Below are 17,273 nucleotides of genomic sequence, written 5' to 3' on the forward strand. Positions count from 1 at the left end.
GCCCAGCCAAGTCAGAACTTTCACATACTGTAGAAGGGATTGAAGTTCCTGTGGTGCATGTAAAGAATTTGCTGGGGAAGACAGTCTGGGTTACTCCTGCTTCAGGTAAAGGTAAACCCACTTGTGGGATTGCTTTGCTCAGGACCCAGGTATATTGGTGGGTAATGTGGGAAGATGAGGGAGTCTGATGTGTACCTCAGGGTGATTTCATTTTGGGTGAGAACAGCCAATGAATTGCTTACTATGATGTTAACTGGTATATTACACTGTATATTATCACTTCTGTGGTGGCTATATGCCCATCACCATGGGTGCACATCACCCATCTTTGTTGCTCCAGATTTGGGGATCTGAATTCTACTCTCTTTCAATTGCCATGTTAATCATAGAATCATAGAATAGTTAGGGTTGGAAAGGACCTTAAGATCATCTAGTTCCAAACCCCTTGTTGAGGGCAGGGACACCTTACACTAAATCATATCACCGAAGGCCTTGTCCAACCTGGTCTTGAATCCCCTGGCCAGGGATGGAGCATTCACAACCTCCCTGGGCAACGCATTCCAGTGCCTCATCACCCTAACAGGAAAGAATTTCCTTCTTGCATCCAATCTAAACCTCCCCTGTTTAAGTTTTAACCCGTTATCCCTTGTCCTGTCACTACAGTCCCTAGCCAGGATTCCCTCTCCAGCATCCCTATAGGCCCCCTTCAGATACTGGAAGGCTGCTATGAGGTCTCAATGCAGCCTTCTCTTCTCCAGGCTGAACAGCCCCAGCTTCCTCAGCCTATCTTCATACGGGAGGTACTCCAGTCCCCTGATCATCCTCATGGCCCTTCTCTGGACTTGTTCCAACAGTTCCATGTTCTTTTTATGTTGAGGACACCAGAACTGCACACAATACTCCAGGTGAGGTCTCACAAGAGCTGAGTAGAGGGGCAGGATCACCTCCTTTGACCTGCTGGTCATGTTCCTTTTAATGCAGCCCAGGATATGGTTGGCTTTCTGGGCTGTGAGCGCACACTGCCGGCCCATGTTCATTTTCTCATCAACCAACACCCCCAAGTCCTTCTCTGTAGGGCTGCTCTGAATCTCTTCTCTGCCCAACCTGTAGCTGTGCCTGGGATTGCTCTGACCCCGGTGTAGGACCTTGCACTTGTCATGGTTAAAATTCATGAGGTTGGCGTCAGCCCACCTCACAAGTGTGTCGAGGTCCCTCTGGCTGGCGTCCCTTCCCTCCAGGGTATCAACCAAACCACACAGCTTGGTGTCATCATCAAACTTGCTGAGGGCGCACTCAATCCCACTGTCCATGTCAGCAACAAAGATACTGAACAAGACAGGTCCCAGCACCAATCCCTGAGGGACACCACTCATTACTGGTCTCCAGCTGGACATTGAGCCATTGAGCACAACTCTTTGCATGCGGCCATCCAGCCAGTTCTTTATCCACCGAGTGGTCCATCCATCAAATTGATGTTTCTCCGATTTAGAGACAAGGATGTCGTGTGGGACAGTGTCGAACGCTTTGCACAAGTCCACGTAGATGACATCAGCTGCTCTACCTCTGTCCATCAGTTCTGTAGCCCCATCATAGAAGGCCACCAAATTGGTCAGGCAGGATTTCCCCTTAGTGAAGCCATGCTGGCTGTCACCAAGCACCTTGTTGATTTTCATGTGCCTTAGCACGCCTTCCGGGAGAATGTGCTCCAAGATTTTGCCAGACACAGAGGTGAGACTGGTCTGTAATTCCCCGGGTTATCCATTTTCCCCTTCTTGAAAATGGGGGTTATATTTCCCTTTTTGCAGTCATTGGGAACTTCACCTGACTGCCATGATTTCTCAAATATGATGGCCAGTGGCTTCGCAACTTCATTCACCAGCTCCTTCAGGACCTGCGATGGATCTCATCAGGACCCACCGACTTGTGCATGTTCAGATTTTTAAGATGGTCTCGAACCAGTTCCTCTCCTGCAGTGGGCGCAAGGTCTTCATTCTCACAGTCCCTGCATCTGCCTTCCAAGGCCTGGGTGGTTTGGTCAGAGCCTTTGCCTGTGAAGACCGTGGTAAAGAAGTCATTCAGAACCTCAGCCTTCTCCAAGTCCTGTGTAGCCAGTTCTCCTGAGAGCTTCCTGAGGGGGCCTACATTCTCCCTAGTCTGTTTTTTATTTGCTATGTACTTGTAGAATCCCTTCCTGTTATCTTTAAAACCTCTAGCTAAGTTTAATTCTAACTGGGCCTTAGCTTTCCTAACCTGGTCCCTAGCTTCCCAGACAACCTCCCTGTACTCTTCCCATGCCACCTGTCCTTGCTTCCACTTATTATAAGCCTCTTTTTTCATTTGAATTTTCCTCAGGAGCTCCTTATCCATCCAAGGAGGTCTCCTGGCCCTTCTGCTGCACTTCCTTCTGGTTGGGATGCAACACTCCTGAGCTTGTAGCAGGTGATCCTTGAATATGAACCAAGAGTCTTGGGCCCCTCTGCCCTCTAGGGCTGTATCCCAAGGAACCTTCCTCAGCAGGTACCTGAAGAGGCCAAAGTCTGCTCTCTTGAAGTCCAGGGCAGTGAGCTTGCTGCACGCTCTTCTTGCTGTCCTGAGGATCTCAAACTCGACCATCTCATGATCGCTGCATCCAGGGCTGCCCTGGAGCCTCGCATTTCCAAGAAGCCCTTCCCTGTTGGTGAGCACAAGGTCCAGCACGGCCCCTCTCCCTGTTGGCTCCTCTATTACTTGCAGAAGGAAGTTGTCTTCCACACAATCGAGGAACCTCCTGGATTGCTTGTGCTGGGCCATACCGTCCTTCCAACAGATGTCAGGGTGGTTGAAGTCACCCATGAGAACAAGGGCCTGCGAGCATGAGGCTTTTCCCATCTGTTTAATGAAGAAGTATCTTTGAAAGCAGGTAAGTTCAACAGTGATGCAATCAGAACTGACTCTAGCATGGAAGAATCCAACGCCACAAACCATCATTCCTGCATTAAAAGACTCTTGTGAGAGATGGGATGGCTGTCATTGATTTCACTGGCAATTGAAGCTTCTGAAACCAAATAAAGGGATGATGTTTTGGGAGGAACTCAATGTAAGGTAATGCACTTTGAAATGTGCTTTAAAATAGAGTACTAAGTCCCCACCCCCAAAAAGAAACTGGACTTGCCTTGAAGGCAAGTAAAAAACCGAAATGTTAATTTAATTGGAGAAACCACAGAAAACTTGTTTTGAACATAAAGGGGAATTTTACATATTGGCTTGCAAAATAAAAGTTCAGCAGAAAACCCCAATGAATCACAATGTGAAAAGATTGGAGATTTGACAGTTATTAGAGAAACAAAAGCTGTGGCAGCAGTGCTGGGATTTAGCTCTAGATAGGTGCTTTAGGGAAGGGGCAGAGTACAGACAGCTAACAAGCTCAGCTAGACTGAGCATGGCAAAGGACAGTTTAGTGGTTTGGAGTGGATGGGCTTGTTGGTGTTGAATGCACCAAGGGAATGGAAAAAATAACTCGTGTCCTGTTTGCTGGATGAGAGACACTAAATGTGCTGTTTGTGGCATGTCTGTGTGTGTTGGGGTTTTTCCCTTCCTCATTTATTAGTGGACTGTCAGTAAGATCTGTGAACTTTGTTTTTCTAAACCAGTGTGTTCGTTCAGGTTTTGCACATAAATCAGATGCATATCTTAGATGGGGATTTTTCTGAGTTTGATAGCATTCTAGATGGGGTCAAGAATAAGCTAAATTTTAATTCAAAGCTGAAATACACAGGCAGATATGAGAAACTTTATCTGGAGAATACTAGTTTGTTCTCAAAATGGCAGTCTGTTGCACTGTAGAGGTTTACAGAGATCATAAAATGTGGTTGAAACATGCTTCTTATTTGATGGACTTGGGTATTGCTGTAATAATTTAGAGAATAAAAGTGAGTTAGTAGCTAGGGATCATTCACAAAAATGAATATTAAAATACATCTTTATTTTTTATACATAGTTAAGAACTTGCTTTAGAGATAAGTCAGGTACTGTGTATGATAACGCTGTAACTAAGGTAACAGAAAAGAGAACAAGGAAGGCTGGCAAAACCAAAATCTATATGATTAAGTAAAACATCTGGAGTGTAACTGTGGTAGATACAAACTAAATAGGCTACTTGTTTGATGTTATTTTGTTTCAAAGTTTCATTTATCCGCAAGCATGTCCTCTGTTGTGGAGGCAAGCATCTCTGACTACTAACTGCTGTTTTTTCTTTGGGGGATTAGCAGCAGGACCATCTGTGTAGTGCAGGGAAGACCATGACAAGCGCTGATCGCTTGCACAGGGACATTGCTACAGCTAACATCGCTGGAGACACCAAGCCTCGAATTATCTTTATTCTTGCAAGTCTGGTTACAGGCATTGTTGAGTGAATAGAGGATTATTCCTCACCCCACTGAGCTCTGGAACAGCAAAGAAACCCTTCCATCAGAGTTGCCAGGATTGGAGCCTAGAGCACAGGAGGCTATGTTCTGGACCATGGTAATTCCTGTAAATGCTGCTTCTGGATTTGCAGACTCATTTTCTTCCTAATCGTATATATACACGCATACATATTTTATATGCAGCTTAGGGTTTATATTATGTTCGAAAGAGTGAAGAAAATTTTACTTCTTGCCATTCTACTTTTTGAATTTCAAATGGCAGAAGGTGAAGGTCAATCCTGTCCAGGTGTCTCTAGATGAGAGATAAGTCCCTTATTAATGTGATTAGGAAAATCTCTGCTATTCCACAAATGCCTGTTGCAATCCTTTAAGGGACTGGGCAGCTTCAGTTGCAATGGTCATCCTCAGCAGGACTCTGTAGCAGATGTCAAGCTCTAGCGTAGTTTTGCATTCATCTGTGAAACATCTAGTGTTGGTACACTTAGTAAGCTAAGTGCTCTGCTAGTGGACCACTGCCTGAGCTAATATAACATATTTGGGCTCCTAAAGATGTGGCAAGGATATAACATAAAGCTGTGAGTTTCCTTTACTGAGTATTGGATCTGTTAACATTGCCATAGCCTGGTCCTGCTAAAAATGATTGCCTGGCTTTGAGCTGACAAGACTTAAACAACTGTAGTATAGTCATAGCATAACACTGCCAGGCAGAGTCCTTCTGTTTTTGGGGAGGAATGAGAGGGTCATAGTAGAAATTATGAACCTTTCTTGACCATGGCCTGGTCCAGAGCTTATGTGTAGATTTTTAACTATTACAACTCAAAGATATTACTAAAACTTCACAAAACTCTGTATGAGGTCTGTGAGTACAGTGTCTTTGTGGGGGTGAGGAGAGTGTGAAATTTCATGAGAAAGAGTGGGGAAGGCTGTGGTCTTTTTCCAGCCTTATTTCTTGAGTCATCTGGGAGAGTGCAAAGGGGTTTGAGTTACATGTTAGCTGTTTCCTGGGCTGTAATTTAGAAAACATCAACCAATATTTAATACTGCTAGCACAGGTTTTTGAAAAGTATGAAGAAGATGAAAGGACCATTGTTTTAGTACTGTCATTGATCACTGCTTCAAAATTTTTGTCATTTGGAGAAATTTTGCAGATAGAAACTGTTCAGTTTGCTTAGGATAGGGATCTAGGTACAGCTTGGTATTTGAAGTCTGTTGGCAGTGCTACCTTTGTTGATGGTTAGTTAAAATGTTTGATTTAGTCCTGGTTGGTTGCTTTTGCTGGTACTTCCTGAACCTTTTTCTGCACGAATGACTACCCTAAGAACTCTTACAATAGAGGAGACTTATCTGATATTTCTGCAGATGTTTATGCTTGCTTTCTTCTGTTTGTCACATGTTCATCAGATGACTAGGAAGGGACGGAATGGAGAATTGATGTTCTTCACTTGTATTGATTAGGGGAAGAATTTTGTAACTTGCATGTATTTTAGGTAATTGTAAAGTATTGGCTTCACATACTTTAGTGTTGCATTGCTGTATTTGCAGAAATATTTTCTGCATTCTCTGGTCAGTAGGAGATAAGCCAGATGCCACGCACTGTATGACAGAACATATTCACACAAGTAATAACCTTTTCAAATAACTTCTCCCTTAGTTTTGAACTGTATAGCAATGGAGTGACTTCCCAGAAAAGGTTTTGCCTGTGATGTGAATTCTAAGTGTGTGAGGAAAGGCACTTGAAGTTAAAGAAATGCCAAGAGTCAGCATCTTAGCACTATGGCTCTACTTTCTTCTTTTGTTTTTGATGTGTGCATGAAGGTAGTCTTTCTGAACCACTTGTTCCTTTTTCTCTTTGTCCTAATGCATGTTTGTGTTTACATAGGCATGTTTACATTTCATATTTTGGTGCTGACTCTAGAAAATGCACCAGAAATCAGGGGTGTTACCTTCAACCATTCTGTGCACATTGATTTGGCTCTTATGCTTTAGTATTTGCAGCTTGGTCTTGCTTTATATGCTAGACGAGGTTTATGCCAGCCTAATTGGTTGCTGGCATTCCTGAATTTCCCAGCTGCTGTATTCAGCTGTGTACTAGAAAAATATAATGGAATACTGTTTGCAGAGAGCAAGAGGCAATTGTAAAGATGTAAATGTGCTTTCTGGCACATCAATAACATGTAACTTTCAGTAACACAAAAGAATTTTTAGGAAAAAAAAATTATGGGTAGATTGCCAGTTTAAACATTATAGTGTACATTTTCTGTTTAAGCTGAGGACATTTTGAGAATATTTGAAAGATGGACATAACTTTTTCTTGTGTTTTTTTCATTTTTTTTTAATTCGGTTCTGATTTTTCTTGTCCAGGGAATGGATGAAATCTGGCACTGAGATGGTAGATTTATTGTGATTCTTTTGTTACAGCATGCTGGCTTACTGTGTTTGTGAGAGTTCAGTATTTTCTGTTCATTCATCAGCCTGCTTTGATCATTTTTTCCCATGTTAGGGCAAAGATATAACCTTTTTAAATTATTATTGTTATTCATTCTATGTCAAAAGTAATAGAGCGCACGAAAAGGTAATAGGACTTACATGATGGCTGCATGACTAATACAGTGTCACACATCTCAACTGTGAATAGTGCTTTTCCTCAAAATTTATAAGATTTGGTAACATACTATAGCTTATTATCATTGTATAGAATGTGTTTAGCTAAACTTGCATTTTTAATAATATTTCTCTTGATTCTGGATTGATGGCTGGATCAAGCCTTAAAACAGTTGCACATTATACCAATCAAGTGTCTTCCAGTTCTCACAGTTTTTGTGTCCCTATATGGCTTGGATAGAGTTAATTTTCTTCCTAGCAGCTGGTGCACTGCTATGTTTTAGTCTGCAAACAATGGTAATAACACATTGCTGTCCTCCTTATGTGTTGTCAGCATGCTCTTTGTGGGAGTGGCAAGGTGGCATTGCTGCAGGAAGATAGTAGCTTCTGTTGCTACTTTGCTGGTGAACCAGATAGCTAATTGAAAGAGCTCTACAACAGCGTGTTCTTGTACAAAAGAGGTTATTAAATGCAGAAAAATTGATGGAAAGGTGCTGAGGACCTTACACAAAGAAAACTTGCTCAGAAATGCTCATCTAAGAAAATAAGGTGAGAGAGCATCGTGCTTAGTGAAGCTGCTTTAGCCCAGCCACCAGCAGAATTCAGGCAGAGTCCTGAGGGCAGGATGCATGCCTGTACAACCTCCTTTGAGTGAGGGGAAAGGGAAGAGTGCCTGTGCATGATGGTGGTCCCTGTCTGCACATCTGGCAGCGCCTCAGTGGGGAATGCAGGACAGACGGTCCCTGCAGCACACATAGGTGGGACACCGGCAGAATGGTGCTCAGGAAGCACAAATGGAAGTCCTTTATAAGACAAAGCATGGGTCATGGAAATAAAAACGAGTGAATGCTGGGGGAAGGGAGCCAAGTGAAGCAAAGGGGGAGGCTTCTTCTGGGTAAAAAACTCACTTAACCTTCTTTAGTGGTGGAGTGAATGTTATGCTTTGGGCAAGGACAAGCACAGAGGCTGTAAATACATGTGTAATATACCTTGCTGGTAAGGTGTGCACTGCAGATGAGAAAGCAGTACTGCTCATGGGGGCCGGCTGCTCTGTGAACCCCCTTGGTGCTATGCCTTGCATGAATTTCAGTTAGTCTCTTCCTCTGCCCATTGTATTAAAGTACACAGATTTGCTGTTACCTTCCATGATGCTTCCCCGTAGTCACTCTTCTTGCTTAATTTTTAACTAGGTGTGAATGTTTAGGAAGCCTTTGCAATAAAATAAATATTAACAGTATACATTTGTTACTTGTGCTGTTAGGTGGGTGTCCTGTTTTTGACTGGCATAGAGTTAATTTTCTTCCTAGTAGCTGGTGCAGTGTTGTGTTTGGATTTAGTGTGAAAACAGTGCTGATAACATACCAATGTTTGTTGCTCAGTAGCATTTTATTCTAAGTAAGTTTTCAGTCTCTCATGCTCTGCCAGTGAGGAGGGGCACAAGAAGCTGAGAGGGAACAGAGAGAGAACTGGTTGGGTTTAAACCGTAATTCAGGGTATTAGGCAAAGCTTTTCTTCCATTCTGTCCCTCTGCAGGTCCCAAGAGGCTTAGACTATATAAAAACGTTAACTGTAAAATACCTGTCAAATTCTGACTGAAATGGTGTCGTGGTTTAAACCCAGTCAGGCAAGTTGTTCACTCACTTCCCCCCCACTTCTTTCCCTCCCCCTGCTCCCGGAGGGACGGAAAGGAGAATCGAAAAGAATGCAACTCCCACAGGCTGAGATAAAAACAGTTTAGTAACTAAGGTATAACACAAATCACTACTGCTACCACCAGTAACAACAAGGATAAAGGAAATAACAAGGGAAGAGAATACAACACCTCACCACCAGTCAACCGATAACTCATCCCCCAGCCCGACCAAGCACCGACCGATACCTCCTCCAACCCTGCAGTCCCACAGCCCTTCCGGCTAACTCCCAGTTACCTCCTGGGCATGACGTGCTGTGGTATGGAATACCTCTTTGGTCAGTTTGGGTCAGGTGTCCTGTCTCTGCTTCCTCCCAGCTTCCCCTCCTCCCTGGCAGAGCATGAGGCTCACAAAGTCCTTGGCCAAACCAAAACATCCTTGTTATCAGCTCTGTTCCCGAGCTGAAAGTCAAAACACTGCACTGCACCAGCTACCAAGAAGGAGGAACATGACTGCTACTGCTGAACCCAGGACATTATCCACCCCTTATTCCATACCATTCACGTCATGCTCAGATCCCACATTTTCAATATACCATCACTCTTATCTAAGTGCATGGACCAGTAGCCATAAAGCTGCTGAGTCCATCTGGTCCATGATGTCAGGCTCCATCTCTTGTAACAGTCTTCCAGAGCAGGAGAGACTGTGTGCAGTGTTCACACTCGTGAATAACCTGGGCAATAGTGTCCATTGCTAAGTCCACCCCTCGATCATGAGTCCATCTCTGTGTTGCATCTCTGCTCTGATGGCCAGAAGTGCCATGGGCCCACCAGGCTCAAAATAATTCACTGTCCCCTTAAGCAGTTTCTGCAGCTTCTTGCTGGGGACTCCATACAGCTGCCTTCCATCTCCGACGCTTCCAAAGCACTGGAGGGGCCCAGTGGACTAGATACTTGCCCATACTGTCCCACACACCCTGCCACTCATGACTGTCCAGCCTTGGGGAAAACCTCTTGGTCCCCCTATATTGTCATCTGACCCCAGACAAGACCCAAACCTGACTCTGCTTTAACTTTTGAGATCAGACAAAATGGTTGTGGGTAGAACACATTCTGTGTGTGTGCCAACATGCTGATCCCCATCACAATCAGCAGGCAGGTCCCAAGGATACCCAAAGGCCATTCAAAACCTTCAGAACTCTCAAACGATGCTGCAGTACTTGTCACTGGGGCTGGTGTAGCTGCTGTGCTTGCCGGCTCTCCCACCAACGGCTTCTCTTTTCCTGAGTCCAGCTCTTCCTCCTCTGCCTTGCTGGGAAATGCTGCGTGGTCTCCTGCATCCTCCTGGGGCTCGGCGGGCGGCTGCCGGGGAATGCTCTTGGCTGTCGCGGGGCTGGGCTCGGCTCCTCCGCCTCCTTCTCCCGCTGCTCGGCAGCCGCCTCCTTCTGCTCCTCGACCGCCCCGACTTCCTCCACCGGCAGCCGTCCCCTCGCGGCCTCCGGCCCCGCTCCCGCCGCCGCTTGGTGCCCGGGGCCGCTCTCCCGGGCCGCTTCAGCAGCCGCCGGCTCCCGGGGCCGCACCCCCTCGGCTCCCTGCGAACTCACCAAGGCGGAGGCGAGGACAAGGCCCAGGCCGGTGAAGAGCAGCCGGACGGCCAGGTACAAGTCCACGGCCACGTCCGTCCCGCCCTGCTGCTGGAGCCCGCCCGTATTACAAGTCATTGCCATAAAGCACAGTGAGACAAGAACCTTAGCCCAAGCCCCACACTTGATAAACACTAACACAGCAAATACCGGCTCTAAGTAAGTTACAACGGTCTGAAGCTGTGAGATCAACAAGAACAACTCTGAGATCCAATAAATCAGCATTGTGACGAATGACTATTAATCCAGTCAAATCTGTCGTTATCTCAACCCTTCGTGCCCCACGTTGGGCGCCAAAAAAGAACTGTCGTGGTTTAAACCCAGTCAGGTAATTTGTTCACTCACTTCCCCCCACTTCTTTTCCTCCCCCTGCTCCCGGAGGGACAGAGAGGAGAATCGAAAAGAATGCAACTCCCACGGGTTGAGATAAGAACAGTTTAGTAACTAAGGTTTAACAAATCACTACTGCTACCACCGGTAATAACAATAATAAAGGAAATAACAAGGGAAGTGAATCCATCACCTCACCACCAGTCAACCGATAACTCACCTCCCAGCCCGACCAAGCACTGAGCGATGCCTCCTCCAACCCTGCAGTCTCCCAGTCCTTCCGGCTAACTCCCAGTTACCTCCTGGGCATGACGTGCTGTGGTATGGAATACCTCTTTGGTCAGTTTGGTTCAGGTGTCCTGTCTCTGCTTCCTCCCAGCTTCCCCTCCTCCCTGGCAGAGCATGAGGCTCACAAAGTCCTTGGCCAAACCAAAACATTACTATCAGCTTTGTTCCCAGGCCGAAAGTCAAAACACTGCACTGCACCAGCTACCAAGAAGGAGAAAAATGACTGCTACTGCTGAACCCAGGACAAATGGCTAAACCAAAAATTTGAAACTATCATCAGAGTGGCTCTGGAGTTCTGGGAGCTTTAGGGAAGGAGAATAGAAGGTGCAAGGCACAAGAGATGCAGGCTGGAGCAGATGGGTAGGGACCATGCTGTTGTTGCGTGGCAGTGGGTGCTGGGCAGCAGCAGCAGAACATGCATGGACTGCTCCAGAAGGAGAGCTGTACATGGTCTTGGGCATGCGGGGGTTGGCTTTGGGTGTATAGAGTGAGGGATTGCTTGTCTGTGCTATGGCTCATTAAAGGAGGGCGTTAGAGGAGCAGTTGCATTTGGCCCGTTTTCTTTAGAAACCCCAATTCTTAGTAGTCTTAGAGCAAAGCAAAGATGTGAAATCAATGTGACACCGGGGTCCTGATCCTTTTGTTTCAGTGCATGATTGTTCTGCTCTTCCAATTGCTCCTTGCCACTGTGCTTAGCAAGTAGGACATAAAATTGCTGTACACTCAGTATTTAAGACGAATCCTTACTCCTGTTGGTTTTATTGTCCTTTATGGGAGCTTGCTGGGTCTTTGACTGGAGATAAATAGGGATGCTGTGGATGGACTCTTCATTAGGGACTGTAGTGGTAGGACAAGGGGTAATGGGTTAAAACTTAAACAGGGGTGGTTTAGATTGGATATAAGGAAGAAGTTCTTTACTGTGAGGGTGATGAGGCACTGGAATGGGTTACCCAGGAAAATTGTGAATGCTCCATCCCTGGCGGTGTTCAGGGCCAGTTTGGTGAGAGCCTTGAGTGAGATGGTTTAGTGTGAGATGTCCCTGCCCATGTCAGGGGGTTTTGAACTAGATGATCTTAAGGTCCTTTCCAACCCTAATTATTCTATGATTCTAAGCCAAAGCAGTGACACCTTAATTCCAGCTCAGCAGTCTGTGTAAGCAGCTGGTTTTAAAATGAGGATTTGTATTGTAGTTGCTGTCAGTTTAATTATAGTTAAGTTACCAACTGTTTGGATGCCCATAAGAAATGGATGTCAGAGTACAATTTCAGTAAGCTTCACTCCTGTATTGGGACATACAGTGTTGTATCAGCCTAGAAGGGGGACAGACAAGCTGATGTGGAACATACCTTGGGAGACTTATGGCCTGTGGGAGACTCATGGTGTTGGATTTTTCCTCTCATGAAAAGAAAGTCTAAGTGATACAGCTTTCATGTGGTATTTTGTTTACTTACCATTCAGTTTTCTATTCATTTTGTTTTTCACTAGTACGCTGACTGTTAGTTTCTCCACTGATGGATCTGGTCTGAGCCATGCCACAGTGTGTCGCCAGGAATCATTTTGTGTTTTATCACCTAAGTCTTTTTAACCCTCTTCTTCCTGCCTCTCTCTGCATGTCTTGGTGCAGGAATGAAAATAATTTGTGGAAAGCTTTCCCACCACTTAGTAAGTGATCATTTGTGTTTGCTTTCTAGGCCGAATCCACCAAGCTATGGTGACATCTCTAAATGAAGAAAATGAAAGTGTAACTGTTGAATGGATTGAAAATGGAGATACTAAAGGCAAAGAGGTAAACTTAATTATTTTGGAACTTTTTCTAAAAATATGTAGTCTACACAAATATTGCTTTGGAATTTGTAGTGGAAACAAAAAGAAGGTATAAGTCTTGATTCTTTGTTTACAGACTTCTGCATGGAAGCTGCTGGGCAAATGCTGGTTTCTTTTGTATGGAATTTGACTTCCTGAGCTATGTCATAGCTTTTAAGTAGTTATTTTCATCTGATTAACAAAGGCTGACCTCATTATCCTCTTCTTACAAGTAGAAAAATCAAATTTTTGAGAGAAGTGACTTGAGTTTGGACAGGAAACTGGTGTAAAAACTAGATTAGAAAGATTTTTTTTTTTTTGTTTAGTATTATTGAGGAACTTAACTGCTAGTTTGTTTGCAATGTATGTAGTTTTGGCAATAATTTTCCAGCCTTGCTTTCCTTGAGAAACTGTATCTTTGTGTGTAACGTCTTTGTATTCCCTCTTCCTTTAAATTTTGGACCATGTTAGCCAATTTCAGCTGAGATTTGGTGAAGCATCTCAGAAATAATTGCTCTTCAGTTTTGTGAAAACACAGGAAGGAGGAAAAAAAGTGTGAGACGGTCCTGGTGGTCTCATCAGCAGAGCTTGGCCCTCTGGACACAGAGAATGTACAGTAGTGAAGTTTTTGAAAGGTCCAGTCAGGGGAAGTGACAGTCTATAGAGACTAAAGCTACTTCAGATTTTTAGAAAACCAAGTTTCAGTAGATTCTGAAGCCAGCTATTTTTAAGATCCTGCCTTTCCCCCCATACATTGTACAGTATTTTGAATGAGAAATTGAAAGAAAAACGAGAAACTGAAATGAATGAGGAACTGAAGGGAAAAAACACACTCTCCCCTGAAACACCACACCACACAAAAATGAAAAACAAAAAATCCACAAACCAGAACCCAAAACGTGAAAAATTTAACATGGTTTCAACTGTGCTTATATTTCTTGGGTGGTTGTAATTTATCTGCTTATTTTTCACTGCCAGGGAAATTTCAAAGAATTGAGATATCTTTGTGTTACCAAGTATCTTTTGTCTTTTGCGGTAACTATCAAATTACCACAGTTATACTGTCTACTTTTGTTTTAGTTTAATCAGTTTGCAAAATTATAAGTATCTCCTTGTCATTTTTAGTTCATATCTTTCTTGAAGGGTGTGTTTTCAACTAATACAAAGACCAAAGGTTACACTGTTTTTAGTGAACATAAAACAAGATAATTCAGGTTGTATAATTAACAAATTGTGGGGTAAAAATTGCTAAATACATTTAATGTTTATTCTCAAATGTAGCAGGGGAAATGAAGAGGGTGAATATTGTTTTAAGATTCATTAATGTGTTTTATATTCTTTTACCCAGATTGACTTGGAGAGTATATGTTCACTTAATCCAGATCTTGCACCTGATGAAGATATTGAACCTGGTCCAGAGTCACTACCACCACCTGCTCCATCAGCCAAAGTAAACAAAATCCTGAAGGTTGGTAATATCAATGCAACATGTTCATGTTAAACTTGTAGTATTCCTATACGTGTTGTTATGTTTGAGTTTTTAACTTCAACTTTTGTGTCTGTGAAGCTATTTGATAACCATGTATCTTTTCCTATGATGAATAGGGGTTTATAAAATTTTTTTAGTAATAGGTTTGGTGGAGAGGAACTGGGGAACTAATATTTATATAACTAAATATATCTCAAGGAAAAAAGGTTTAGGGAGGTTGTTTTGAAACAGAGTATATAGTTCAAGTAGTTTTCACCCTAGGCTTTCATGGAGGGATTTGGCAGCAATCACTTCTTTCTATTGCTGATGTCGTGTTATTTTCATTCACTGGAAAGAAGCAGAGGTGGGGCTGCAATTTACATTTTCAGTAAGATGGTGATTGAGTAACATATTTCTTTCTTTATAGACTCGTCGAACTGTGGTGCCTATTAAGAATGACAACCCCGTCAGAGATAACAGAGGTAAATGTTACCTCTCTCAAGGAAGTAAAAAATGTGGGAATATTTTAACCTTCTGCTCATTTAGCACTCCTTAATAGTTCTGTATTTGTCATTCAGCATGTATGCATGTGACAAATAAGACATGGTACATAGTTCCTACAACTCCTATGCGTACTTAGAAATTCATGCTGTACAACTAGTATTTATGTGCAAGCAATGTAGCATTAGGAAAGTTAAGCTGAATGAACTGAAGGTGCAAAAATTTTAAGTTAATTATGCTACGTTAAAGCCTGTGTGGCTTTTTCCAAGTTAAAGCACCCTCAATTTTGCTTCACTATAATTGAGCATTTCAATATATTTTAAGTAATACATTTAAAATTCTTTCACTTTCAATTTTTTAACTTAGTTTTGAAACAGTCTGTGTGTGTGCATGTGTATACATTCATTCAAAGAGTACTTAAACTCTGGGGGTTATTTTTCACTCTAAGCTGATTGTGAAAAATCTACAAAAAATTGCTGAAATACAACAGGAGGATAGGTGAAAAGAATATATTGGATTAATACAGATGTAGTGAATCTACAACATGAGGAATAATAGTTACTGTTTATTATTTTCATTTTCTCTGTGTTAGAATTAGCTAACTTGTATTGATAATGGTGGTGATTCTTCTTCCAAATTAATCTACTGTCATTAATTCAGACTAGATTCTAGTCCATCTGTTTAAACTTGAAAAACAAATCGGCTTGCATATCTTGGCAAGTATTCAGACTCTTTTGGTGGATGATTGGGACCACTTTCGTCTTTCTTTGTTTGCCTCTGGGGTTGTTAAGCAAAGTGGAAATCTCTTAAGGAGTGGATAACTTTTTTCAAACTGATGTGGTTTAAATTTGAGCCATCTTACTGATGGGCTGTCCTCACATCCATATGTTTTGTTTGTAGCAAATGGTCTATTTAGTACGGGATAGTGCTGTAACTTTTTAATAGGTCCTTTTAATAGGTCCTGTGCATCTTACTGTTCAGCCTACATATTTGTCTTTTGTTGTCCTTGTGATTAAAGTTTTTCTCAGCACACCGTCTTATTTTGTGTAGTCAGTTTGTGCTATAAAATAGATCTCCTATCATATTTGGAATGGTCTGGGCATTTGTCTTGTCTGTCCCATGCAATACCTGTTTCCACAGTTGTTGCCATGATGCACAGTGGGCTGGCATTTGTACACAGTGCCGTCTCTGACTGCTAATCGTAGGTACCTTCTGTATTCTTCTGGCAGGCTCTATTAGGAGCATGTGCAGGAAACGGGCCAGCTGAAGCAGAGCTGCTTGAAGCAAATCTTTGAAAAACAGTTTAAAGCCCTTAGCTCTACCAAAGTGTCTTGCATGCTTACCACTCCCACTGCGTTCACTGAGAACAGACAACAGTGCATCTTCAGAAACTGACATCCTTGGCACATATAGAATCAATGCCTAAATTTGGATATACTGATTGTATCTGTATCCCTTCCAGTACAGTGTCAAAAAGCTTTTTTTTTTTTTTCTTTCTTCCATCCACTCGCAGATTGAGCTGTACTTTGCTGCCTTTCATTTGTATCACTTTGCTTCTCCAGAGATCATAGGGTCAATGGGGTGGAATCATTTGGAGCTCTAGAGAATGTGGAACAGTGGGGCTTCTTTTCTTACTAGCTTTTTTCATATAATCACAATATAAATAGAATTCCAGCACTTTAAACTTCAGGACTGAATGTCTCCCAAGTACATGCTTCGATCTAAACAGATAGTAAGTTGTACTAATCCTGCAGTGGAGTATTTAAAAATGTGCACATGCAGCATTGTTGCTTAATAATTATCTTGTGTTGGTGTATAACACTAGGATAAAAAAGCCTGCATGCCAAATATCTTTATTAATAGACGTTCTAAATATTTGGAAAGGGGTCTTGTTTTATCTTGCCATAACAAAGCTTTTCAGAATCAGATAGAAATGTTACTCTCCTTGTCCAGGTAAACTTTATGCTTTTTTGTTGCAGTGTCTGGTTCTGCACGTGCAAGACCTTCTCAGCTTCCCGATCAGTCTTTCTCCTCTCAACAGAATGGTAGTGTTTCAGATATATCTCCAGTTCAAGCTGCAAAAAAGGAATTTGGACCCCCTTGTATGTAAACCGTGTATCACGGATTCATTCATTCTGGGCATTATGTGTACATTCTTGTGGATTACACTGTCATCCATAAAAGATGACAAGCAGTCCACAAGCGCAGTTGTCTCTGGGTTCCCCGAGGAGCTTTTTCAGAGAGCTGTGGCTAAACAAATATTCATTTTTGTCATAGATGTACTAGTATTTGGAATTTGGTTTTCCTTTATCTTGTTTTAACCGTGACAGTGTTGTTTTCTTTTTTTTTTTGTTTGCTTGGGCTTACTTTTAATTCAAACCATGAAATCACATGTAATTGTGCAATTATTTTTTTGATAGTCATTGTCCTTACATTTTTGGTTGTGTACTTACTGTACCTTTCCCATTATTTTTTTCTAATTAACTTTATGAATTTTATAAATTAAATTGCCATAATTATGTATGATAATGATTGCCATAATTATTATATATTGTATGATTTGCTTGAAAAGATAGTTGATATAAATGCATTCCAAAGATAAATTA

The 17,273-nt window shown here is 42.6% G+C and overlaps 1 protein-coding gene across 2 annotated transcripts in view; it reads left to right on the plus strand.

Moving 5' to 3' along the window:
• KIF2A (kinesin family member 2A) overlaps window positions 1-17,273 on the plus strand; it is a 67,229-nt gene that overhangs the window by 17,586 nt on the left and 32,370 nt on the right. For both annotated transcript variants that reach the window (XM_057429582.1, XM_057429583.1), the window contains exons 2-5: window positions 12,587-12,681; window positions 14,047-14,166; window positions 14,594-14,648; window positions 16,647-16,769. In XM_057429582.1, the coding sequence (XP_057285565.1) occupies window positions 12,587-12,681; window positions 14,047-14,166; window positions 14,594-14,648; window positions 16,647-16,769 (393 nt within the window). The remainder of the gene's footprint in view (window positions 1-12,586; window positions 12,682-14,046; window positions 14,167-14,593; window positions 14,649-16,646; window positions 16,770-17,273) is intronic.

The sequence above is a fragment of the Pezoporus wallicus genome, unplaced genomic scaffold (genome assembly GCF_028554395.1).
Source record: "Pezoporus wallicus isolate ANWC-B61680 ecotype Strahan unplaced genomic scaffold, APGP_CSIRO_Pwel_v1 contig_8665, whole genome shotgun sequence".
NCBI classification, from domain to species: Eukaryota; Metazoa; Chordata; class Aves; order Psittaciformes; family Psittacidae; genus Pezoporus; species Pezoporus wallicus.